The sequence below is a fragment of the Salmo trutta genome, chromosome 7 (assembly GCF_901001165.1).
Source record: "Salmo trutta chromosome 7, fSalTru1.1, whole genome shotgun sequence".
Lineage (NCBI taxonomy): Eukaryota > Metazoa > Chordata > Actinopteri > Salmoniformes > Salmonidae > Salmo > Salmo trutta.
This window is the reverse complement of record NC_042963.1, coordinates 46,665,182-46,692,856: the sequence shown is the minus strand read 5'-3', so window position 1 is coordinate 46,692,856 and position 27,675 is coordinate 46,665,182. Positions and strand designations below refer to the sequence as shown.

At 42.0% G+C, this 27,675-nt stretch overlaps 1 protein-coding gene across 2 annotated transcripts in view; it reads left to right on the top strand.

The window, feature by feature from the left end:
• The first annotated feature begins 768 nt into the window (after window positions 1-768).
• Window positions 769-27,675, top strand: part of LOC115197537 (nuclear pore complex protein Nup160) — a 34,794-nt gene continuing 7,887 nt past the window's right edge. Inside the window, exons 1-19 of one of the 2 annotated variants that reach the window (XM_029759173.1) lie at window positions 769-933; window positions 1,543-1,651; window positions 14,416-14,626; window positions 14,842-15,140; window positions 15,255-15,369; window positions 16,029-16,262; window positions 16,440-16,537; window positions 16,746-16,830; window positions 17,076-17,228; window positions 17,356-17,526; window positions 17,696-17,795; window positions 18,029-18,194; window positions 18,414-18,544; window positions 21,447-21,607; window positions 25,561-25,688; window positions 25,802-25,872; window positions 26,082-26,244; window positions 26,594-26,663; window positions 26,868-26,966. In XM_029759173.1, coding sequence (XP_029615033.1) covers window positions 777-933; window positions 1,543-1,651; window positions 14,416-14,626; window positions 14,842-15,140; window positions 15,255-15,369; window positions 16,029-16,262; window positions 16,440-16,537; window positions 16,746-16,830; window positions 17,076-17,228; window positions 17,356-17,526; window positions 17,696-17,795; window positions 18,029-18,194; window positions 18,414-18,544; window positions 21,447-21,607; window positions 25,561-25,688; window positions 25,802-25,872; window positions 26,082-26,244; window positions 26,594-26,663; window positions 26,868-26,966 — 2,721 coding nt within the window. In that variant the 5' untranslated portion in view covers window positions 769-776. The remainder of the gene's footprint in view (window positions 934-1,542; window positions 1,652-14,415; window positions 14,627-14,841; window positions 15,141-15,254; window positions 15,370-16,028; window positions 16,263-16,439; window positions 16,538-16,745; window positions 16,831-17,075; window positions 17,229-17,355; window positions 17,527-17,695; window positions 17,796-18,028; window positions 18,195-18,413; window positions 18,545-21,446; window positions 21,608-25,560; window positions 25,689-25,801; window positions 25,873-26,081; window positions 26,245-26,593; window positions 26,664-26,867; window positions 26,967-27,675) is intronic. The other variant, XM_029759172.1, reaches the window with a different exon arrangement.

Here is a 27,675-nt window from a genome sequence, read left to right as displayed (position 1 = left end):
CTTGTGCGAGCCAGAACTGCCCACAGTTTTACAGTACTGCTCAATAAAATGATTGATATGAGGTAAAATCAATTAAATGAATATACATTTAGATCCATTAACCAATGTCAGCAAAGAGTTGAGCCTAATCTTTTTCATTTGAAACTTTGACGTTATGACATTGTATAGACCTAGTATACTGTATATATATTCATATGATATGAGTCATTAGCCAAACTATGCATTTTTTTGATAAGCAGTCACAACTGTTTGCCCTTTACTGTGACAGATTTGACTGCGCAACACTATGGAAGCCAGTTAATCTGCGACTTCAAGTTGTGTCTTGAATGTTGGCTAATGCTGTATATTTCATATACATAATATTACGTAATTTTTTTACATTTATCTCAGATCAACAGATCAACAATATAATATGGCTCAAGGGTGGGTGGGAGGTGTGACCTTTTCTGTCCAATGAGGACATTTCTGTACAATATTAACTATTAGGGGAACCAATTAGACCCTTCTGACACATCCAGAAAATACTTGGATGTTGGTGTAAATGTCAGTGTGAAGCCAAAGGCTCAGAATAACACGACAATAACTTTTCTATTCTATAGAATTGGGACATTTGAGTGTCCTAAATCACTATTATTTGTGAAATGTTTTTTTTATTCATAATACTAGCTATACCTAGTATTATTTTTCTTATTTTACTGTAGCTAAATGAATAGGTCTTATATTTTATAAGAGCCAGAGAGGTTCTCTTTGGAGAAGCTAGCTAATACAGCTTTAAAATGTTGAAAGGCCAGTATAGAAGGCGGTACATTTCCTTGTCAATCCCACAACGCAATGCGAGGAAGATGGCGGCGGTTTTAGAAAGGAGTTTCATAGAAATAAGTGGGTTTGAGAGGGAAACCCTACCAACATTCCGGGAAATAACTCTAAACCTAGGTACATCTTCATGAATATTAAAAGAATGATCCGCTCTTTATTTGCTCAAATGAACGGTTTATATGACAAACTGTGTATAGAATGTGGTCGTGAGTGACTCACCATGCATGCTAACTATTGACATGTAGCTGGCGTGTGGCTAACAAGCTATATTGCTAGTTAGTATGATAACGGTATCCTCTGCAGGTGCATTTTGTTACCCCCGAGCGCCAACCTAAACCAAAGTTAGCCAACCGTACCGCGCTTTAGCTACACCTTACGCCGAAATCATGATCAAGTATCGGTATCCTGGTGCATGAGTTGTTGTTAGCAGCTTTCCATAGTCTGCGCGTTTTACAGCGTAGCATGAGTAGCGTTAGCTTCCAGTTCATGAAAGTCAATGCTAGACAATTGGTTTTATAGTGACATGCATTCTAACACATCTGATTTAACTCATTTATTGACAGCTGTCTTTTAGTTATCGGGCAAAGAGAGCGTTGTGATGGTGCAAACCTAACAAGTGGTCAACCACCTGTCAGACCTAAACAGTTTGAAACTGTCAACAAGCCAAGCCACCATGTGAAAGCTTCTATTGGAACTGACCAGAGGTCATGTGTGGTTTCTCGACAGGTCTGAATGCTCTTCCTGGCAGTGTGATATACCCAGACAGCGCAGGAGGCTTTCACTATGAGGGAAGTGGAAAACTCCTGTCCATCACAAGCAACAGATTCATACACTGGTGAGTTAAATAAAGGTATAATTATTATTTCTTTTTTTAACTAGGCAAGTCAGTTAAGAACAAATTCTTATTTTCACTGACAGCCTAGGAACAGTGGGTTAACTGCCTTGTTCAGGGGCAGAAGGACAGATTTTTACATTGTCAGCTTGGGGATTCGATCTTGCAACCTTTCGGTTACTAGTCCAACGCTCTAACCACTAGGCTACTTGCAAGTTGTGCTTTGTATGTATGTATGTATGTATGTATGTATGTATGTATGTATGTATGTATGTATGTATGTATGTATGTATGTATGTATGTATGTATGTATGTATGTATGTATGTATGTATGTATGTATGTATGTATGTATGTATGTATGTATGTATGTATGTTCTTATATACCTTTGGTCATGTAGTGTATGTGGACACCTGCACGTTGAACATCTGATTCCAGATTCATGGGCATTAATGAGGTTGATCCCCCCCCTTTGCTGCTATAACAGCCTCCACTCTTCTGGGAAGGCTTTCCACTATATGTGGAACATTGCTGTGGGGACTTGCTTCCATTCAGCCGTGAGGATAAGCGAGGTCGGGCACTGATGTTGGGCGATTAGGCCTGGCTCGCAGTCAGTGTAACCAATTCATCCCAAAGGTGTTCGATGGGGTTGAGGTCAGGGCTCTGTGCAGGCCAGGCAAGTTCTTCCACACCGATCTAGACAAACCATTTCTGTATGGACCTCACTTTGTGCACAGGGAAGGGCCTTCCCTAAACTGTTGCTACAAAGTTGGAAGCACAGAATCGTCTAGAACAGTGGTTCCCAAACTTTTTATAGTCCCATACCCCTTCAAACACTCAACCTTCAGCTGCGTAACCCCATGCACCAGGGTCAGCGCACTCTCAAATGTTGTTTTTTATAATAACACACAGAAATACGAGCCTTAGGTCATTAATATGGTCAAATCCGGAAACTATAATTTTGAAAAGAAAACGTTTATTCCTTCAGTGAAATACGGAACCGTTACGTATTTTATCTAACGGGTGGCATCCATAAGTCTAAATATTGCTGTTACATTGCACAACCTTCAATGTTATGTCATAATTACGTAAAATTCTGGCAAATTAGATCGCAACGAGCCAGGCGGCCCAAACTGTTGCATATACCCTGACTCTGCGTGCAATGAACGCAAGAGAAGTGACACAATTTCCCTAGTTTAATATTGCCTGCTAACCTGAATTTCATTTAACTAAATATGCAGATGTAAAAAAAAATATACTTCTGTGTATTGATTTTAAGAAAGGCATTGATGTTTATGGTTAGGTACATTCGTGCAATGATTTGGTGCTTTTTTCGCAAAGGAACTTTTGTTAAATCATCCCCCGTTTGGCGAAGTTGGCTGTCTTTGTTAGGAAGAAATAGTCTTCACACAGTTTGCAACGAGCCAGGTGGCCCAAACTGCTGCATATACCCTGACTCTGTTGCACAGAACGCAAGAGAAGTGACACAATTTCCCTAGTTAAAAAAAATTCATGTTAGCAGGCAATATTAACAAAATATGCAGGTTTAAAAATATATACTTGTGTATTGATTTTAAGGAATGCGTTGATGTTTATGGTTAGGTACACATTGGTGCAACGACAGTGCTTTTTTCGCGAATGCGCATGTTAAATCACCCATTTGGCGAAGTAGGCTATGATTCCATGATAAATTAACAGGCACCGCATTGATTATATGCAACGCAAGACAAGCTAGATAAACTAGTAATATCATCAACCATGTGTAGTTAACTTTTTAGTGACAGGGGGCAGTATTCGGAAATTCTGATGAATGACGTGCCCAAATTAAACTGCCTGCTACTCGGGCCCAGAAGGTAGGATATGCATATTATTAGTAGATTTGGATAGAAAACACTCTGAAGTTTCTAAAACTGTTTGAGTGATGTCTGTGTATAACAGAACTCATATGGCAGGCAAAAACCTGAGAAAAAATCCAACCAGGAAGTGGTTTGTAGTTTTTTCAACTGATTGCCTTTCCAAACTACAGTGTCTGTGGGGTCATTTTGCACTTCCTAAGGCTTTCACTAGATGTCAACAGTCTTTAGAACCTTGTTTCATGCTTCTATTGTTACTGGGCAGAGAATAAGAGCTGTCTCAAGCCTGGGAAAAGTGAGTTGTTTACTGCGCACTCACACAGGCGCGCCGCTCCTTCTTTTTCCACTGTAATGAATACGCTATTGTCCGGTTGGAATATTATCGAAGATTTATGTTAAAAAGCCCCTAAGGATTGATTGTAAACATCGTTTGACATGTTTCTACAAACGGTAATGGAACTATTTGACTTTTCGTCTCGGGTTTTGCGCTCGCGCATTATGCCTTTGGATTAGTGATCTGAACGCACTAACAAAACGGAGGTATTTGGACATAAATATGGAGTTTATCGAACAAAACAAATATTTCTTGTGGGAGTCCTGGGAGTGCATTCCGACGATCAGCAAAGGTAAGTGAAGATTTATAATACTATTTCTGAGTTTAGTTGACTCCAGAACTTGGCGGGTAACTATATAGCTTGCTTTGATGGCTGAGCTCTGTACTCAGAATATTGAACAATGTGCTTTCGCCGTAAAGCTATTTTGAAATCTGACAGGGCGGTTGCATTAAGGAGAAGTGTATCTATAATTCTTTCAATAACTGTTGTAAATTTTATCAACGTTTATGATGAGTATTTTTGTAAATTGATGTGCTCATTCACCGGATGTTTTGGAGGAAATACATTTTCTGAACATCACGCGCCAATGTAAAATGGGGTTTATGGATATAAATATGAACTTTATCGAACAAAACATACATGTATTGTGTAACATTGAGTCCTGGGAGTGTCATCTGATGAAGATCATCAAAGGTTAGTGATTTAATTTTAGCTGTATTTCTGGTTTTTGTATTATTATTTTTTTTCTTCTTGTTTAGCCCTTTCACGCGTGAGTTCCAAATATCTCTAACGGTCGCCCCAGCGTGAGTTTTTTTATGCACGTGATGTTCGAACGTTCTCTCCATTCCACGATGTGATTGTTACATAAACAACAACACTGAATGCTCAGAGTGGGAGTGAGAGGTTACCGTGATTGACTGCCTAAACGCGCAATTTGTATCAATAAATCACTATCAGAAAATGTTTTGTGTGGTATTATTGATATATTTACTATTTTATTTACGTTTTTCAATTACCCGTGATAAATCATGCGTTCCGATTTTTGCATAAATTGTAAAGGGCGCATAGTATTACATTTTACATTTTAGTCATTTAGCAGACGCTCTTATCCAGAGCGACTTACAGTAGTGAATGCATACATTTCATAATTTTTTTTTTTTCTGTGCTGGCCCCCCCGTGGGAATCGAACCCACAACCCTGGTGTTGCAAACACCATGCTCTACCAACTGAGCTGTGTGTATGTGTGTAAAATAATGTTTTGAAGGTTGTACTGATTATGATGAGCTAAGCTAATTCCAGCTATGTGTATGGAGCCATGTTTGTTGACATACAATGCATTCTGGGTTTCACTTGATCGTCTGTCGGACCAAAGATGCTATAACAAAATGAGGTGAGTAAGGGTTCACTCATTTTTTGAGAACTTCAGGAAGTGAATGTGGGATGTGAATGATGGTAGACCACACCCCTTCATCAACTCATCTTGTCTTCTCTTATTATCTTCGGTGTCTGTGAGGTAAAAAAGCATGGCTGCGCACTGAAACTAATCGTCGGATTACTTTCGATTTCTAGAAAGTGTTTTACTCAATTATTTTGATCAACGGTGAGCTCAACCGTGATGTGATTAATTTTACATTGAATTAGCTAATAGCAATTACTTAGTGTAGTTTATGTCAGCCGAGAGTTAGAAAATATGACCGCTTGTGTTGCGTCAATCTTTCCTCAGCGCTAGGACAAATGTAGCCTACATTTTTCCGGTTAGGATGATTGTGTTATGCTATAGATACTTCTGTGAATATCTGAACATTGCATCCAAAAATAAACTGCTCACATTCTGGACATAACTTTGTAAGGACTGTGTTTGTGTAAATAGTTTCTGCAAAAAGTGTGGCCAGCTCAAATGTTGATTGTTGCGTCATTCGAAACTGGCCGTTCTAAATGAGCGTTCTAAATTAGTGTTCTAATCACACGGTGTGTGATCGTACGCTTCAGGGACCACTGTAGAACGATCACACCCCGTGTGATGGTACGCGTGAAAGGGTTAAGCGCTGTCCTAACATAATCTAATGTTATGCTTTGCCGTAAAGCCTTTTTGAAATCGGAGAATGTGGTTGGATTAAGGAGAAGATTATCTTTAAAATGGGATATAATAGTTGTATGTTTGAGAATAGAATTGAGATTTTTGTTGTTTTGAATTTGGCGCCCTGCTATTTCACTGGCTGTTGGCAGTGTGTCCCGCGGGTGGGACGCTAGCGTTCCATATGTCCCAGAGAGGTTAACTAGTGATTATGTTAAGATTGATTGTTTTTTATAAGATGCGTTTAATGCTAGCTAGCACCTTACCTTGGCTCCTTGCTGCACTCACATAACAGGTAGTCAGCCTGCCACGCAGTCTCCTTGTGGAGTGCAATGTAATCGTCCATGATCGGTGTCCAAAAATGCCGATTACCGATTGTTATGAAACCTTGATATCGGCCCTAATTCATCGGCCATTCCGATTAATCGGTCAACGTCTAATGGAGAGAGCTGTGTTGTCCTTGTTAATGCAGACAGAGTAGCGCTCCAACTTCTTAATCGTAGCCTCAATTTTATCCCGCACATTGAATATAGTTGCGGAGAGTCCCTGTAATCCTAGATTCTGATCATTTAGGTGAGAAAGAAATCATTACCCAGATAGGCCAGTCGTGTGAGAAACTCATCATGCAAGTGGTCAGACAAGGGAAATTATGGTCAGTATTTGTATAATTTTTTTTATTTAACCTTTAACTAGGCAAGTCAGTTTAGAACAAATTCTTATTTACAATGACGGCCTAGCAAAAGGCAAAAGACCTGCTTCGGGGACGGGGCTGGGATAAAAAATTATATATATACATACATACAACGTCTAGCTGCTCGAGAGCACCCTTACCTGCTGATCTATAAATTATGTCTCCGTAATCTAGCATGGTAGGATGGTCATCTGAATCAGGGTTAGTTTGGCAGCTGTGGTAAAAGAGGAGCGATTACAATAGAGGAAACCAAGTCTAGATTTAACTTTGGCCTGCAGCTTTGATATGTGCTGAGAGAAGGACTGTATACTGTCTAGCCATACTCCCAAGTACTTGTATGAGGTGACTACCTCAAGCTCTAAACCCTCAGTGGTAGTAATCACACCTGTGGGGAGAGGGGCATTCTTCTTGCCAAACCACATGACCTTTGTTTTGAAGGTGTTTAGAGCAAGGTTAAGGGCAGAGAAAGCTTATTGGACACTAAGAAAGCTTTGTTGTAGAGCGTTTAACACAAAATCCAGAGAGGGGCCAGCTGAGTGTAAGACTATCGTCTGCATATAAATGGATGAGAGCGCTTCCTACTGCCTTAGCTATGTTGTTGATGTAAATTGAGAAGAGCGTGGGGCCTAGGGTTGATCCTTGGGGTATTCCGTTGGTGACAGGCAGTGGCTGAGACAGCAGATTTTCTGACTTTATACCCTGCACTCTTTGAGAGAGGTAGTTAGCAAACCAGGTCAAAGACCCCTCAGACACCAATACTCCTTAGCCGGCCCACAAGAATGGAATGGTCTACCGTATCAAAAGCTTTGGCCAAGTCAATAAAAATAGCAGCACGGCATTGCTTAGAATCCAGGGCAATGGTGACATCATTAAGGACCTTTAAGGTTGCAGTGACACATACATAACCTGAGCGGAAACCAGATTGCATACCATAAAGAATACTATAGACATCAAGAAAGCCAGTCCGTTGATCATTAACAAGTTTTTCCAACACTTTTGATAAACAGGGCAAAATAGAAATAGGCCTATAACAGTTAGAATCAGCTTGATCTCCCCCTAAAAATAAAGGACGAACCATGGCTGCCTTCCACGCAATGGGAACCTCCCCAGAAAGGAGAGAGAGAGGCTGGGCGATGATAGGGGCAGAAACTTTAAAGAAGGGTCTAAACCATCTGACCCAGAGGTTCTTTTGGGGTCAGGTTTCAGGAGCTCCTCTAGCACCTCGAACTCAGTGACTGCCTGCAGGGAGAAACTTTGTAGCGGGGCAGGGGGAAAGAGGGAGAAGCATCGGGGATAGTCACATTAGAAGGGGTGGGAAATGAGGAAATGTTGGACGGGCAAGCAGGCATGTCTGAGTCAAATAGGAATCCTGACTTAATGAAGTGGTGATTAGAGCTCCGCCATGTGCTTCTTGTCAGTAACAACCACATCAACTTTAAGGGACATGGGCAGCTGTGAGGAGGAGGGTTTATTCTCCAGGTCTTTAACAGTTTCCAGAACTTCTTGGGGTTACACCCACAGAGAGAGAGAAATGCTCCTTAAAGTAACTAACTTTGGCCTTCTGGATAGCCTGAGTGCACTTCTCATTTGCCTGAACAAGAGCCAGTCAGCCTGAGTGTGTGTGCCGAGCCTTTCGCCAAATGCATTTCTTGAGGTATAGTAACTGCAAGATCACGGTCGAACCAGGGGCTGAACCTGTTTTTAATTCTCATTTTCTTTGTGGGGGCGTGTTTGTTAACAATACCACTGAAAATATCAAAAAAAGAAGGTCCAAGCGTCTTCGACAGAGAGGATCAAGCTGATTCTATACCATTTTAGAGGCCCGTTCATGAAGGAAGGCTTGCTCATTAAAGTTTTAGCAAGTGTCTGACAAATCAGGACAGGTCATTTCACTGTGCAGCCATTACGAACACAGGCAGTAAAACAGTGATCACTAAGGTCATTACAGAAAACACCAGACTGATACCTATCTGGATTATTTGTGCTGATAACATCAAAAAGAATAGCCTTTTCTGGGTGTTTGGAGACATACTTTGTGGGATTGGTAATAATCTGAGAAAGATTTAGGGACTCCCATTGCTTTAGCACTTGGTCAGGTGGTTTAAGCATGTCCCAGTTTAGGTCACCTAGCAGGACAAATTCAGACTTAGTGTAAGGGGCCAAGAGAGAGCTTAGGGCAGGTAGGGTACAGGCCGGTGCTGACGGAGGACGATAGCACCCAGCAATAGTCAACAAAGAGCTATTTGAAAGTGTAATACTTGAAACCAGCAAATCAAATTGTTTGGGGACAGACTTGGTGGAGACAACCGAGCACTGAAGGTGATCCTTGGTAAAGATTGGCACTCAAGATCTGTCTTGCCGAAAAAGGTTATAACCAGAAAGGTTAATATCAGTATTCAAAACACTTACTTAACCACGTCTCAGTAATGACCAACACATCTGGATTGGAGCTGTGAACCAACACTTTCAATTGATCCATTTTAGGTAATAAGTTTCTAGTGTTAACCTCTCTAGGGAAGGTGGGACGAAATCGTCCCACCTACGTAACAGCCAGTGGAATCCTGTGGCGCGTTATTGAAATACCTTAGAAATGCTATTACTTCAATTTCTCAAACAGATGACTATTTTACACCATTTAAAGACAAGACTCTCGTTAATCTAGCCACACTGTCCGATTTCAAAAAGGCTTTACAACGAAAGCAAAACATTTAGATTATGTCAGCAGAGTACCCAGCCAGAAATAATCAGACACCCATTTTTCAAGCTAGCATATAATGTTACATAAACCCAAACCACAGCTAAATGCAGCACTAACCTTTGATGATCTTCATCAGATGACACGCCTAGGACATTATGTTATACAATACATGCATGTTTTGTTCAATCAAGTTCATATTTATATCAAAAACCAGCTTTTTACATTAGCATGTGACGTTCAGAACTAGCATACCCCCCGCAAACTTCCGGTGAATTTACTAAATTACTCACGATAAACGTTCACAAAAAACATAACAATTATTTTAAGAATTATAGATACAGAACTCCTCTATGCACTAGCTATGCCCGATTTTAAAATAGCTTTTCGGTGAAAGCACATTTTGCAATATTCTAAGTAGATAGCCCGGCATCACAGGGCTAGCTATTTAGACACCCACCAAGTTTAGCCCTCACCAAAGTCAGATTTACTATAAGAAAAATGTTATTACCTTTGCTGTTCTTCGTCAGAATGCACTCCCAGGACTTCTACTTCAATAACAAATGTTGGTTTGGTTCAAAATAATCCATAGTTATGTTCAAATATCCTCTGTTTTGTTCGTGCGTTCAAGACACTATCCGAAGTGTAAAGAAGGGTGACGCGCCCGACGCGTTTCGTGACAAAAAAATTCGAAAAAATATAACATTACCGTACTTCGAAGCATGTCAAACGCTGTTTAAAATAAATTTTTATGCCATTTTTCTCGTAAAAAAGCGATAATATTCCGACCGGGAATCTGTGTTTTAGTACAAAGAGAGAGAAAATAAAAACATGGGGTCGCCTCGTGCACGCGCCTCAGTCTCATTGTCCTCTGATAGACCACTTACCAAAGGCGCTAATGTTTTTCAGCCAGGGGCTGCCTCGACATCATTCAGCTTTTTCCCGGGTTCTGAGAGCCTATGGGAGCCGTAGGAAGTGTCACGTTACAGCAAAGATCCTACGTTTTCAATAAAAAGAGTCAAGAAGCCCAAGGAATGGTCAGAGAGGGCACTTCCTGTACAGAATCTTCTCAGGTTTTTGCCTGCCATATGAGTTCTGTTATACTCACAGACACCATTCAAACAGTTTTAGAAACTTTAGGGTGTTTTCTATCCAAAGCCAATAATTCTATGCATATTCTAGTTTCTGGGCAGTAGTAATAACCAGATTAAATCGGGTACGTTTTTTATCCGGCCTTGTAAATACTGCCCCCTAGCCCTAACAGGTTAACGTGCAGAAAACCCAGGCTTTTACGGGAACAGAAATCAGTGAAGCAGATATCAGAGCACAAGTCAGAATTGGGGCTAGCAACAGTAGATGGGCAGGGTGTGCATGCACATTTCCAGATATCATCAACAGTAATACAATCAAGGGCATAGAACAGGGAGAGCGCTGCAGTGCTGATTTTATAACATCTGAATGTGCATCAGATGGCAACAAGATCATATTGTACAGCAACTTCATCAGGTAACATGAATACAAAGCCGGCGAGAGGTGTTTAGAAGAGGATGGGAGGCCAAAAGTCTGTGTAACCAATAGAGTCAGAGTCCCGAGTGGGAACAAACATACTGTCCCACGGTTGGGTAAAGAAAGTTCGTAGTTAACAAAGCATGCAGGAGTCACGAGGCAAATAGCAAAATGTACAATAAAAAAATGAAATGTATAACGACTTGGCTAGGCATTGTAAGTTCAGAGTCACTCGCCCCAACAGTGCATGTGTGCTGGAGGCGAGCGAAAGCTCGAGAGAGGGGGAGGGGCCTTCAAGTCCTCGGGATCTGGGTGGGGTAGCCTGCCATTTGTTGGGCTCAAAGGCTTTGACACCTCTCGCTTCACACGTCAGTGCTAATTGAAGATGTAACTCTAAGTCCTAGCAAAGCTTGGTAGCCTGAGCATTCTGTCCTTTATTAAGTAAAATCTATCATTGTAATTGGCTTTTGAAAGTAAAAGAATTGCTTCAGACTAAGCATTACTCACTCAGCTCCAGGTTGGATGGTGTTTTCAGGTCTCTGCTTGTTTGCCAGAGTATTTGATGTTTTGTTTGGGAATAATAATCCTTGAGTGTAGGAAGCATTCCAAGTAAATTCTATCCAAAAATCAGGTTGTAGGTTTGGAGTTTCGATTTGGAGTGAATGTTATGTTTAGGGTAGCATCCTGAATATGTCCCTCCCAAAAATCTATATATTTTTAAAAACATGCTGAACAATTTGCTCATGACCTCTGTCTGTCTAAAGTAAACTTTAAGCTCGTCTCTCAATAAAAAAAAAAAAAAGTGTCAATACTTTGCCCCTTGATAACCAGCGCACTTCTGTATGTTGTGAAAGCGTTACATGGTCGCTGCCCATATCTTTGCATAGTGCAGAAAATACACGAGAGTTCAGGGTCCTTGCTTTAACAAAGTTAACCATTTTCACTGTAGTGTCTAAAACGTATTTCAAGCTGTCAGGCATTCCCTTGGCAGCAAGAGCCTCTCGGTGGATGCTGCAGTGTATCCAAGTGGTGTCGGGATCAACTGCTTGCACGCGCGTTACCACTCCACTATGTCTCCCTGTCATGGCTTTTGCGCCATCAGTACAGACACCAACACATCTTGACCACCAAAGTCCATTTGCTGTCACAAAGCTGTCCTGTCCAATATCCTCTCCTGTGCTGGTTTGCAGAAGAGGATGTCTTCCTTAATTGACCCCCCATAAACGTAACAGACATATACCAGGAGCTGTGCCAGGCCCACCTTGTCTGTTGACTCATCCAGCTGTAACGCATAGAATTCACTGGCTTGTATGCAAAGCAGTAATTGTTTCAAAATATCTCCTGCCATGTCACTGATGTGTTGTGAAAGTGTTGTTTGATGAAGCCATTGTCTGTATAGTTTTTTGGGCCTTATCCCCCAGCGTTGTCCCAGCCATATCTGCGGCAGCAGGAAGAATGAAGTCCTCCACAATAGTATGGAGCTTGCCTGTCCTAGCCAGTTGGTAGCTCACCATATAAGACTCTTCCAGCCCCTTCTCATTAAAGGTATCTGTTGATTTTAATCATGTCTTACTACTTGAAAGTTGTCTTAATTCTCGCTCAAACTCCCGTGGCTTATTTTTCAAATTGGCATGTTTTGTTTCTAAATGTCTGCGCAAGAGAGAAGGTTTCATCGAGTTGTGAAATAGTACTTTTGCACTTATAACACACTGTGGCTGAGGAAAGGCACTACTCCCGAAATATGTGAACCCCAAATCAATGTAATTCTCATCATATTTGCGCCTCTTCGATGGTCCAACGTCCCTGTCTGTTGTTCGGTGCTTTCCCGGGTAAGGGGGCAGTAGCTCTTCGGCTGCATCAGATTCACAACTGTCAATGTCCATGCTAGCTGCGCTAACAACAAATGTAGAATTACTGATGTTAGCGTTGGATGTGCTTGTGGAAGCAGAATAACTTGTGTCGTCAACATGTGCAGGTGTAGTACTGCTGGTAGTAACAGTACTACCAGTAGAGCTGGCATGTCTATGGACGCGGGCCTTACTAAATGCACTGTTTGAAAATGTGGGGGAAAAAAAAAATATATATATATATATATATATATATATATATATATATATATATATATTTTTTTTAAATTAATCACATTTTTATGAGCCGTATCCCTGGGGTTAAATGTGAAAGACACATTTCAGTTGAATACATTGTTGGACAACTGACTAGGTATCCCCCTTTCCCAATGGCGGCGAGCTTTACGCCACTCCAGCTGATGCTTGGCATTGCGCATGGTGATCTTAGGCTTGTGTGTGGCTGCTCGGCCATGGAAACCCATTTCATAAAGCTCCCAACGAACAGTTCTTGTGCTGACGTTGCTTCCAGAGGCAGTTTAGAACTTGGTGGTGAGTGTTGCAACTGTGGACAGACGATTTTTACGTGCTTCAGCACTCGGCGGTCCTGTTCTGTGAGCTTCTGTGGCCTACCACTTCGTGGCTGAGCCGTTGTTGTTGCTCCTAGACGTTTCTACTTCACAATAACAGCACTTACAGTTGACCGAGGCAGCTCTAGTAGGGCAGAAATTTGACAAACTGACTTGCTGGAAAGTCAGCACCGTCCTATGACGGTGCCACGTTGAAAGTCACTGAGCTCTTCACTAAGGCCATTCTGCTGCCACTGTTTGTCTATAGATATTGCATAGCTGTGTGCTCGATTTTATACACCTGTCAGCAACGGGTGTGGCTGAAATAGCCAAATCCACTAATTTGAAGGGGTGTCCACATACTTTTGTATATATAGCATACTTCTGATGTACTCTCTTTGTTTCTGTTCTGTCTTTTTGTGTTTTTATCAACGCTGGTATGTTAAGTATTCCTAGCCAGTCTCTGTTCTATGACATTAGTCTTCCAGACTGTGTCGTAGACCTGGACTAGTCATGAGGGACCACTGCTTTGAAGTAAACTGCTTAGCGATTTCGACGCCTGTCTCGAGGCTCCGGTATCAAACATAACATCACTATGTACTGTTAGGTTCTAATTCTGAGTACGGACATTATGAAAGCTTAACCAAGTTTATTCTTCCCAGAGGATCAATACAGCTGCATTAGACAAAACATGTTTCCATCACCACAAGTGTACATACTCCAATATAGGCCCTCCTCCTCCTCTCCAATCCTTACATCAATTATGGTTTGACAGGAAGAGGGTAATAGGGTATTAAACCATCATTTCTCCCTTAAGGGGATTTGACCTGACCTCAACCCCTCATTTGCTTAATCCACAGATGTCCACCCGTATCCCCTATAGCAATCATATGACTTCCTCCCGTCCACCCAGCACATCCCAAAGCCATCTGGCTCCTACAGATAACCATTAACTTCTGATGTCAAAACCAGTCTCTAGGATAGCCATGTTCCAAGTTTAACCAAGAATCTAACAGTACCACTGTATGTGACACGGGTTCTATCACACAGCATCCAGACTGAGAATCCATACAACGCAGCTGGCACTGACCCAGGCTAGCTTTCATATGTCAATGCAGAATTGTTTTGACATGCATCACCCACACACCTCTGAGGGCTTTATTGGGATTGACGTGCTGTCTCAGCTACGTCTTCTCTCCAGGTCCACCTCCGGGGACACAGTGCAGCTGGTGGAGCAGTCTCTGGACACCAACCTACTGAACAATGCTGTTAAACTCAAGATCACACACTGCCCTCTGCTGCCCGGAGGCGTACACGTCCAGGAGACCCTCAACAATGTCACCATCCTCATCGTCACCAACCAGACTGTGCACCGGTTGGTGCTGCCACACCCCACACGCATGTACCGCAGCGTAAGTCCCTCATTAGGATGCTTTTAAACCAAAATGCATGAATCGTATGTCCGACGCAGTGGAGTGGGGAGAAATTATTTGTGTGAAACATTGTTTTTAATTGGTTGACGTAATCAATGTTCTTACTTTTCTGACAGACAGAGCAACACAACCTTTTCCCAGCACACTGTGCTGTATACAAAGATACTTTTTTCTCCCTTACCTCTCTCCTACAGGAGCTGGTGACAGAGCTCCAGATGCAGTCCATATTTACAGACGTGGGGAAAATGAGTCTGCAGGACCCGGCCCACAGCGCAGTCATCCCCAGCCCTGTGGGCCAGACAGTAGGCCCCACCGCCTCAGCAGCCTGGCTCAGCCACCAGGGAGAGGCCCATTACGCCCTTGCATCACCTGCAGGGGGTATCCTGGTCGTCACACTGCCCCCACACGACACAAAGGCCAGCGTGACCATTCTGGAGCTGAAGACAAGCTCTGTGATGCAGAGACTGGCTGGCTGGATGCCAACTGCCATCAGGTTAGAAGACATGTTTTTTACTTCATTAATAGATTGAGTCTGGGTCCGTGTAATCACCCCGTTGTGTAAACCAACCCTGGTTCTTTTGTTCGTGGGTGTGTGTGTCCTGTCCAGAGGTGAGCAGAGCCCTGGGGACCTGGCCCTGAGTCTGGCTGTGAGGGAACTGGAGGACGACACCTTCATCTTGGCTCTGTGTCAGGACCATAAACTACGCATGTGGTCCTATAGGGTCAGTCCTATAGAGAGATTGTTCTATTGAATTCTGTTGTCAGAAGCATGGCATTTTGGGGTCCCGAGTGGCGCAGCGGTCTAAGACACTTAATCTCAGTGCTAGAGGCGTCACTAAAGACCCTGGTTCGATTCCAAGCTGTATTACAACCGGCCGTGATTGGGAGTCCCATAGGGTTGTCCGGGTTAAGCTTTGGTCGGTGTAGGCCGTCATTGTAAATAAGAATTTGTCTTAATTGACTTGCCTAGTTAAATGAAGGTTAAATAAAATAAAGATCCTGTTAAAGCTGAGATCTGTGAAACAGTGCCACTGGTCTCCCCAAGAAACGTAGAACAAAATAAATGGTAGTACATACATACTCTGCCGTTCTATCCCATGTGCAATGATTTCCGAGGGAATAAGTGTTCTTTTTTTGTTAATAAAGTGACGTCTCTGTTGTAATATCGCAAATGGACATAGCAGTTTCACCCCAACGGATTGCAACTTTGTCCTTTAGAGGAAGGATGTTGAACTTCTTCATTTGGATCTAAAAGTAGGCCTAATTGATTAAATGATGAGGAATATTAACCTGGATATCAACAAAATAAATAATTTAAAAAAAATCTAACCGAAACCGTTTTTTGCTAACATGGGAAGTCCCTCCTTCCCTCACCCTACAGGACCAGGCATGTCTGATGGAGGCTGACATGTTGGAGTACATGCCAGCGTGCCGGGGGGTGACGCGTTCCTCAGGACAGGGCCATCGGCTGCGGCTAACCTTCTCCTCCACGGGGCTGTGTCTGGCCATCTACCTGGCCGTACCTTCCAGGGGACAGTTCACTGTGCTGCAGCTGGTGGCCACAGACAACAACCGCTACAGCCTGGACCACATCTCCTCACTGTTTGCCACACAGGTAACTGAAGGAGAGGTCTGGAGGGTGTGTGTGAGAGAGTGGGTAGGGGTTGTCTTTGCGGAAGAATGTGTCGGTTTGTAATGTGTCTGGAATTTTGATATTGTGTGTTAGTTAGCGGAAAGTCTCATCTCAGTAATATAATGTTTTGTCAGCCTGACTCCTTTCCTGTGTGATTAGGAGACACTGGTGGACTTTGCTCTCACTTCTACGGACATCTGGGGCCTGTGGCTGGACGATACCAACCAAACCGTGGTGAAATACATCAACTTTGAACAGTGAGCATGACATGTTTCGATTATCCTTTGGATAGTACATTTACATTTAAGTCATTTAGCAGACGCTCTTATCCATAATGGACTTGTATGCCTATATATCAAGAGATGATCTCTGTAACATTGTGAATTTAGTTTTCTGGGGGGAAATGAATATAATTTGGAGTGTTGTCCATTTCCTACTCTGCTTACCTCCATTGTGACGTTACAGTTCCACGGTAGGTCAGTGGAACCAGGTCTTTGTGCAGCCTGCCCCTGAGGAAGAGGTCCACATCGGAGCAGACCAGGACCCCAGGGTAAGACGACACCACATCATTCATCACTGATATCAAATGGGATTTGAATTGATTAATCTGATTTCATTTATTAAATTAACGGAATAATCAGAACCTGATTTGATGACATCGCCCTCTATCCAAACATCATTGCAATTTATCAGTATCCTCCTATTCCATATTGTCACTATTGCGCCTACCCACATCAGGAAAAAAACTACATTTTTTATTCAAGCTAATTTGTCATATCTATTGTGTTATGACAGGAGACCTATCTGGACATGCTCTTCTCCCCCCTGAGATTCACTGCCTCTGCTCTAGTCAAAGCCCTACAGATTTACAGGAGAGGCACAGAGCGAATCACTGATCTCCCCTGGGAGACCCTCAAGAAAGAGGTGACGGTGGCTGTGGAGAAGGAGGTAAGCTAGACCAGGCTCCCTGCTTTCTGCGTATTCTCTCCATCTGACTCACACACACACACCGTCTCCTTTTTTCTCAGCTTGTTTCTGCTACGTTTCCTACATGTATGACTCTCTCCCCCTCTAGCTGCAGAGCAGTGTGACAGAGTTTGAGTTCAGCCAGGAGGAATACAGGCAGCTACAGGTGGAGTTCTGGTCCAAGTTCTATGCCTGCTGTCTACAGTACCAGGAGGCTCTGGCCACACCGCTGGGCCTGCTGCTCAACCCACATACACACATGGTCTGTGTGCTGAAGAAGGTACAGATTGGAAGAGAGACTACATTCTTGCATATGTTTAGTTGATTTGGGATCATGTGACCCAAAAGGGGACAAAGGAAACCTGGTCATTTAAAACATACTTTTTTCATGTTTCATATTCAAATAATTTTGCTGGATTGCAGTCAATAAGTGACTGTGTTTGATCCAGGGCTTTGTGTCATTCCTGGTGCCCTGCTTTCCTGTGGAGCACCTGTACCTGTCTTTTGATGAGTACCTGTTCTCAGAGGAAGAGACACACGTGGCTGAAGGTAAAGACCTCTCTCATTCATCTGTGTCTACTGAGAATGTATAGTAGCCATTTTAGATCCAGAGAGCTCTTTACCTACTGGGTTTTTGTCAAGTGTAGCCATTCTGGCTTTAAGTGGTTCAATGTGAATTTGTTTCTCCTTGTTGAAAAGGTAGACATTGTTTGCCATTTTGGCTCTGCAGGACTCCCTAACTCATCCCAGTTTCACCTCGTACCATGTTTCCCTATGTCCAGACCCGGAGGTTGGTCGTGACGTGCTGCAGCTGGTGCAGTGTCTGAGGCTGGTGAGTGACGCGGTGCCGGGGGACATGGCCTATGAGATGGAGAAAGCCCTAGAACATCTCCAGTCACCTGAGAGGGCTGCGGAGATGGTGCTGGAGAACTTACTGGCCAACGACAAGTCAGTACGCACACACCTCAACAGTTTTTGAAAATTACTATGTACTGTCTATGGAGGCCAGTTGAAAGTCAATTAATGATTTGGGAAAAAATTGTCATAGGAAAAAGAATTTCAACCAACAAATGTTCTTGACCTCCTATGGGTCATTCACATGCAGGCATTGCCGTGCTATGTGGAGTTTCGTGACTGACTGTTATGCATATTTCATTCCCACCGTAGTGAGAATGTGATCGAGGACATCCATAACAAACTACAGGATGTCCGTAACCCTTTGGCAGCCATGGCCGTGCTGATCAGAGAGATGGACCTGGAGACTGACTCGGAGCCAGGAGAGGGGTCTCTCACCATAGGCAAGACCTATATAATATTATAACATGCTATACCTACCACACTATACCATGGCTAATATACAGTACCAGTCAAAAGTTGACACACCTACTCATTCCATGTTTTTTTTTTTTTTTTTTTTAATGTTCTACATTGTAGAATAACAGTGAAAACATCAAAACTATGAAATAACACGTGGAATCATGTACTAACCAAAAAAGTGTTAAACAAATCAAAATATTATATATTTGAGATTCTTCAAATTAGACACCCTTTGCTTTGATGACAGCTTTGCACACTCTTGGCATTCTCTCAACCAGCTTCATGAGGTAGTCACCTAGAATGCATGTCAATTAACAGGTGTGCCTTAAGTTAATTTGTGGAATTTCTTTCCTTAATGCATTTGAGCCAATCAGTTGTGAAATTAGCCCTATTTAGTAAAAGACCAAGTCCATATTATGGCAAGAACAACTCAAATAAGCAAAGAGAAATGACAGTCCATCATTACTTTAAAACATGAAGGTCAGTCAATCTGGAACATTTCAAGAACTTTCTTCAAGTACATTTGCAAAAACCATCAAGCGCTATGATGAAGCTGGCTCTCATGAGGACCGCCACAGGAAAGGAAGACCCAGAGTTACCTCTGCTGCAGAAGATAAGTTCATTTGAGTTATAAGCTTAAGAAATTGCAGCCCAAATAAATATTCAGAGTTCAAGTAACAGACACATCTCAACATCAACTGTTCAGAGGAGACTGCATAAATCAGGCCTTCATGGTTGAATTGCTGCAAAGAAACCACTACTAAAGGACACCAATAAGAAGAGACTTGCTTGGGCCAAGAAACACGAGCAATGGACATTAGACAGGTGGAAATCTGTCCTTTGGTCTTGAGTCCAGATTGGAGATTTTTGGTTCCAACCGCCATGTCTTTGTGAGACGCAGTGTAGGTGAATGGATGATCTCGGCATGTGTTTTTCCCACCGTAAAGCATGGAGGAGGAGGTGTTATGGTGTGGGGATGCTTTGCTGGTGACACTGTCAGTGATTGTATTTAGAATTCAAGGCACACTTAACCGGCATAGCTACCACAGAATTCTGTAGCGATACGCCATCCCATCTGGTTTGGGCTTATCATTTGTTTTCAACAGGACAATGACCCAACACACCTCCAGGCTGTGTAAGGGCAATTTGACCAAGAAGGAGAGTGATGGAGTGCTGCATTAGATGACCTGGCCTCCACAATCACCCCCAGCTTCAACCCAATTGAGATGGCTTGGGATGAGTTGGACCGCAGAGTGATGAAAAAGCAGCCGACAAGTGCTCAGCATATGTGGGAATTCCTAAGACTGTTGGAAAAGCATTACAGGTGAAGCTGGTTGAGAGAATGCCAAGAGTGTGCAAAGCTGTCAAGGCAAAGGGTGTCTTCTTTGAAGAATCTAAAATTATATTTTGATTTGTTTAAAACCTGTTTAGGATAGGGGGCAGTATTTTCACGGCCGGATGGAAAAAAAAAAAAAGTACCCGATTTTAAAACGGGTTACTACTCTTGCCCAGAAACGAGAATATGCATATTATTAGTAGATTTGAATAGAAAACACTCTGAAGTTTCTAAAACTGTTTGAATGTTGTCTGTGAGTATAACAGAACTCATATGGCAGGCAAAAACCTGAGAAAATTCCAAGCAGGAAGTGGCCTGTCTGAGAATTTGTAGTTCTTCTTTTGATTCTCTATCGAAACTACAGTATCTGTGGGGTTACGTTGCACTTTCTAAGGCTTCCATTGGCTCTCTAAAGCCTTCAGAAAGCGGATTGAGCCGTCTCCTGTCTCTGGGCAGAGTATAGTAGCTCAGTTTCTCAGTGGTCTGCCTGGTGACAAAGAGATTGGATATGCGCAAGCACGTTGTTTTTTCTTTTACTCTTTGAATGAATACACTATTGTCCGGTTGGAATATTATCGCTATTTTATGAGAGAAATGCCATAAAAATTGATTTTAAACAGCGTTTGACATGCTTCTAAGTACGGTAATGGAACATTTTGAATTTTTTTGTCTCAATGCGCTCGCGCGTTACTCTTTGGATAGTGACCTGAACGCACAAACAAAACGGAGGTATTTGGACATAACTATGGATTATTTGGAACAAAAACAACATTTCTTGTGGAAGTAGCAGTCCTGGGAGTGCATTCTGACGAAGATCAGCAAAGGTAATACAATATTTCTAATACTAATTCTGAGTTTAGTGTGCCCCGAACTTGGCGGGTGTCAAAATAGCTAGCCGTGATGGCTGAGCTATGTACTCAGAATATTGCAAAATGTGCTTTCGCCGAAAAGCTATTTTAAAATCTGACATAGCGATTGCATAAAGGAGTTCTGTATCTATAATTCTTAAAATAATTATGTATTTTGTCAACGTTTATGATGAGTAATTTTGTAAATTCACCAGAAGTTTTTGGTGGGAATGCATGTTCTGAACATCACACGCCAATGTAAAAAGCTGTTTTTGGATATAAATATGAACTTCATTGAACAAAACATATATGTATTGTATAACATAATGTCCTAGGAGTGTCATCTGATGATCATCAAAGGTTAGTGCTGCATTTAGCACTAACCTAGCGGAACGTCTGTCCTCATCATTAACACTATTTGCTTACTTCATGATTCCATGTTATTTCATAGTTTTGATGTCTTCACTATTATTCTACAATGTAGAAAATGGTAAAAATAAATAAAAACCCTTAAATGAGTAGGTGTCCAAACTGGTACTGTATATCAACACAGATTAGCCCTAGATAATGCTCTATGGTGTCATTTATTGACTGGTAAGTTTAGTTTTTATTATTATTTGAGTAGGAACTTAAACTGAATGTTTGAGCTCAGTTTGTGTGAAAATGGACCGGTTTAAACTGATGTGTGTGCCCCAGCAGGCCAGTCCCTGTCGTGGCGGATCAGTCTGTCCCAGCTGTATGGTAGCAGTGTGGCGGTGGCTGTGGTGTGTCAGGCTGTCTGCCAGATGGCCATGACCAGAGCCCTGTTCTGTAGGGACCTGCTCATACTGCAGCAGCTCTACCTACGTCTAGGAGACAATGTAAGTAGTAGTACACACACACTGAGACAGAAATACAAACGCATCACACTAGGGCTGACCCCAACAAAAACAAATCTTGGTTGATTGAGAGGAGACTGTTCTTTCGACCAATCGGAATTGTAAAACTTATTTTTGTAGACACAGCCAATGTGTTTTAATCAAATCAACTATATGCACTGAGCTTGTCTAATTCTAACCGCACTGTTTGAAATAATTAAGACACATTAATGACCAGAGAGAGACTGACAGCAATTGCAGACTTGCTATGCTGTGTTAAAAGAATTAGTGAGTGACCGTGTGACTAGCACCCATTTGTCTCTCTCCTCCATGCTGCAGCGAACACTACAAAACTTTGTTTATCACGCTGTCCATGTTGCTGAAGCTGCAACATAATTACAGCCATTTCTGACTGAATTTTTGTTACTGAAATCCCTCATTTGTTTAGGAAAAGCATTTCCTATTCCCTCAACCTTTGCTCTCTTTACTTGACACGTATGCATTGCATGCACGGGACCAATGGGGCCTGACCTATAGCATATCATAATGGGACCAATAAATTGGTTATAACAAACTCTGAACACGTGACAGCAAAATGAATACAAAGGACGTGACAGACCAACTCAAAACGAGGGAACCTTTACTGGTTGTTCAGGAGGTAAAGGGAAAGTCGGATGTGTGGAATAAATGACTAGTTGTGGAAAATACTGGATAAAGAAAAAGAAGGTAAGGAGCAAGCACTGCATGCATATTATGTGTGCCAAACAGGTGCTGTTAGATTACAATATAATTTTTCTGACCATTTGGAACAATGTAAACAACACAAAATAAATGATAAGCATACCAGAGTGTAAAGTTTTTGTAAAGCCTTTATTACAGTTAAGACTAAAAACAGTCTCATTCATTCGTGAATGCAATTTCCGAAATGGAACGGTTTATTTATCGTTTACGCTAATTATTCATGTTGCTTTATTTTATTTTAAAACAAATTCTTGATTGCATTTAATCTCTTGAATGACTCATGCTGTGTGATGACATGAATGATTGATACAGTAGCCTATATAAGCATTGAAATTAGGGATGCATGATATATCGGTGAACATATCGGAATTGATGTGCAAAGCCGATGTCAAAGCTGACGTGCATACCTATATAACATAGGTACATGACGTAATGACCCCACGTAAAATGTTGCGCTACACGTGCAACACAGCATTCCTAACTTGGCCCACAATGTCTGCTGTGTGGATCGAGCAGTCAACAAGTTGAGCAGTCATTTGAAAGAGTAAGAAAATTTCAGCGAGACAACTCAAAAGGCGAAATCCATTAACGCCAAGATAATGGAATACATTGCCCTTGACAATCAACCGTTCTCTGTCGTGGGTGATGTTGGCTTTCGCCATCTGGTCGAGCACCGGTACACACTACCAAGTGTGCTATTTTTCAGACGTTGCTCAGTAATAGCGTCACTGCTATTAGCTTCACGACAAAACGGAACGCCGTTTTGGGTCTTTGCATGCCAAAAAAAAGATACAGTAGCACTGTCAAAGCTGTACAAAAAAGTCTGCAAACACCGGCCATGAACAATGTGTTTTCAATACCGCGTTGGTAATAAAGCATAATTTGTTTGACCAACTTCTGGGGTAGCTAGCTTTAGCTTGGTACCTTGCTAGCACCAATACAACCAGCCTGAAAACAATGACCAGTAGAAACTGCAGTGATTTTCATTATTCTTTCAATGATTTAGGAATCCTTGTGAGTAAGTATTGTTGTTCGCTTATTGAAATTGAACTTCAGTTCATGAAAATAAATAGCTAGCCAGCTACTTAACCCTGTTGTCCAAAGCTAACGTTATAAGCAGCCAGCTAGCTTAGTCTGGCTAGTGAGGCTCGACCGGACCGGGTTATGTGTTGTGAAGCTAGCCACAATAAGGATTAGGCACAATAGTGGACTTTGCGGTTAGCCTTCAAAATAAAAGTGTCATTGACAGTGATGCAAATTAATACAAATAGTAGAATTATGCCATACGTTTATTTTGAAAGCTTACCGCAAAGTCCACTATTGTGGCTAATCCTTATTGTGGCTAGCTTCACATAGATGGGTCCGACCACCATTAATCAAATAAGAACTCTTATTAATTAGGGCTATTTTAGATGAGACTAGCTAACAATAGCTACTGAAACAGATTGTCGTTTTGGGGAAGTACATTGTTTGCATTCATGAGCTAGCTATTTTTTTTTTCATGACCAGGTGCGCAAGGTGCGCAAGACAACTTTAACAGCATCATAGCATACGTATCGATGAATCGTTGTGACATATGAAATACAAGTGATTGTGTAATAACTACGTTTAAAAAAAATTATGAACACGTTAAATTGTGCCGTGCAGCCATATTCAGGTCCTGATTGGTCAACAAGCTTAATTGACACGTTAAATAGTATATTTTCACACACAAACACGCAAACGACATTCCATCGCAAAGATCCAAACAGCGTTCCATAGAAATTCTGGTTGAGAATGAAACAAATGAACAACGAAACAGCACAGGAAGTAAGTGAAAGAAATAGGTTTTGATTGTTTTACTGGTAATGGGGACATACATAAATGCCAACAAAATAACTGTGTGTGGGTAACCTTTATTTAACTAGGCAAGACAGTTAAGAACAAATTCTTATTTACAATGACGGCCAAACCCGGACGACGCTGTGCCAATTGTGCGCCGCCCTATGGGACTCCCAATCACGGCCGGATGTGATAGACTGGATTTGAACCAGGGACTGTAGTGACGCCTCTTACACTGAGATGCAGTGCCTTAGACCGCTGCGTTCGTGTAAACTATTTAACTGTACTAGAATACTTAAAAGGCCGCTAAAATATTAAGTATCGTTTTTGTTTTGGCAAGGAAAATATCGGATATCGGTATTTGCCCAAAATGTCATATCGGTGCGTCACTAATTGAAATATATGCTTAAGTTATAGTATTAAGACTAAACAGGTTGCGCTCTTTGGCCTACAGCTCGATGGTTGTCATACAAGGCTGCTATACTAAGCCTATTGATGATAATGACATTACTTATTATAATGATGACAATAATATCAAGAAAAAGGAGGGTTATTAGAAATATTTTTTCAGACAATTTGGAAGTGTAAGCAACACTAAATAAATTGTAAGTAATACCAGAGGCTGTTCTAATGGAAAAAAGTGTAAAGCCTTTATTACAGCATGGCAAAGATTTAAAAACAGCCACATTTGGGAAATTGTTTGACCGACATATAGTGGCTGAGGCTTGGTGCTCACGGAATCAGTAGGCTATTAAACAAACACACAAAACAGAAGCAGGATCTGTCTTATTTCTGTTTATATGTATGATTTATAAAGCTAGGCGCATTTAAGTTAAGCTATTCATTATAGACCTAATTAAGTTGGCGTTTCCTCTCACTTTTCTTCGAAAATTAAGGTAAGTGCTTTTTTCTCTTGTGCTAACTCCAACTGCTGTCTCCGTCGCATGGTTCTCAACACCAATATGCTGGTTAACTTTGCTATTATGCACATAGCAACATGGTCTAGGAAAAGGCACCAATTCAACAGCACATTGATGTTTCAGAACTGTGGACAGCGACCACTATCCAACGCGGGAGAAAGTGTATTTGTTCTAAAATATTTGTATTAGTGTTGCACCATTGTTCTTAGGTAATATAACCATATACAATTTCAATAGCGCATGTCTTAGTGATGGACTGCCATCCTCACGGCCTCCACAATGGATTAGTCCACAGACAGGCGCACAATCAGACAGTTGTCTTGTACACCATGAAATACGTTTTTTGTTACTGCTCGACTGAAGAAAACTTGGTCGACCAACAAACAATTGACCTGTCGACTAAATATGGTCCGCCCTACATCACACACACGTCAGTCTGCTCTTTTGACTTAACTGTGTGTGTGTGTTCTCCAGGTGTTCCCGGGTGGAGGGCCTCAGCTACAACAGGACCTGATCCCCCGCTCCTCTCAGCTTCTCTCCTCCTACTATCTCCTCAAACACATCACCCAGAGCCTGACCACCACCGTGCCTCTTGACATCATGTACGTACGCACACAAACACACACAACAGACACACATTCCAACGCAAAGCAACACAACACACAGTATTGAATTGAGTGAATTCTGCCTGGTTGACGTTGTGTTCTCCCTCCAGAGATGCCAACCTGCAGCACCTGTCAGTCCTGGAGCTGTCTGATTCTCCAGCTATGGCCAGCAACAGATCAGGTCAGGTCCTATGTGTAGCCTCTGTTGACTTCAAGCCTCTAAGCGATTACTTTTTTCCCTGCTTTTCTGACATTGCCCTCTATTCATACATCATTGCAATATGCCTAGCTAACCCAAACCAATATCATACTTTTGTCTGAGTTTTCCTGATTGTCTATATTGTCCTGATCACATCCCTGTATCCAACTCCGTTTTCTTTCCCCCCTCAGTCCGGAGCCCCCAGACGGTGGTGGAGCTGTTCTACCAGAGCGTAGCGCGGAAGGCCATCATTACCCAAATCTACTCGAAGCAGCACAGCCCCTCCCCGGGCACAGCCCTGCTCCACTGGCCCCACATGGTCTCCAGCGTGGTCACCCTGCTGGCTCAGCAACTGTATCCTACTACACCTACACACACATTGGCTAAGCAAAAGTTGATGTTTCCCTAGGAAAGGTTATCTACACAGCTGGCATATTTTTAAGCTGGGCGAGCCCTAAAATTGATATTTAGGCAATGTTATTTCTGTCCTCATACACGGCTAGGCTAGTCGAGGCTAGAGTTAATATGCTTTACGCAAGGTTATTACATACCACATGGCTAGCACATGCTATGCTATTAAAGCGAGGCAAAGCTACATTTGATGTGCTTTAGGCAACGATTTGACTATTAGTCTTAGAGGGTTGCAATGAGGTGTACTGTAAATAATGTCAAGGTTGGTTGGCCCTTAACACTATCTCGAAAGCTGGCCCAACAACCTTGGCTTCCAGTTCCCTGAGTGTCTGATGGGCAACTGCCAGTACGCACAACTACAGGTGAGACGCTTCCCACGGACTCAACAACCCTCTCACACACTATTTGTGTTGCATCATGTTTTTTTTTTACCTTGACTGCATAACCAATGTCCTAATTGGGACAATAAATATGTATTTATTGATTGAAGCAGATTTAATTAAAAAGCCAACTGATGCATTTTTAAATAGAATATTTTCTTAAGCTCTCCTTTTCTCTCTCTTCAGGAGTATGTGCGTCTCATTGAGCCGTGGTGTCAGGTTAACGTGGGCTCCTGCCGCTTCATGCTGGGCCAATGTTACCTGGCCAATGGAGAGGGACAGAAGGTGTGTGTTTTAAAGTGGAACTGACAGCGTTTTAACTTATTTTCACATATGGAACAAACAGACAATCATATCAGTCAATATCAAATTCCCAATTTATGCTACAAACCTTTAAGATAAAAACAACAAAAAAAAGGTTCTATTTGCCTCAACATTCCATAGGTGGGCCTAGACCCATCCACTTGGGAGCCAGGCCAAGCCAATCAGGAGTTTTTCTCCACGAAAGGGCTTTATTACAGACAGAAATACTGTTTTATCTACTGTCCGGGTGGCTGGTCTCAAACGATCCCGCAGGTAAAGAATCCAGATGTGGAGGTCCTGGGCTGGCTTGGTTACACGTGGTCTGCGGTTGTGAGGCCGGTTCAATGTACTGCCAAATTCTCTAAAACTACATTGGATGCAGCTTATGGTAGAGAAATGAATATTAAATTCTCTGGCAAAATGTCTGGTGGACAACTTGAGAAATCTGTGGTATTGTTGTGACAAAACTGCACATATTAGTGGCCTTTTATTGCCCCCAGCACAAGGTGCACCTGTGTAATGATCATGCTGTTTAATCAGCTTCTTGATATGTCACACCTGTCAGGTGGATGGATTTTCTTGGCAAAGGAGAAATGCTCACTAACAGGGATGTAAACACATTTGTGCACAAAATTTGAGATAAATGTTTTTTGTACGTATGGAACATTTCTGGGATCTTTTATTTCAGCTC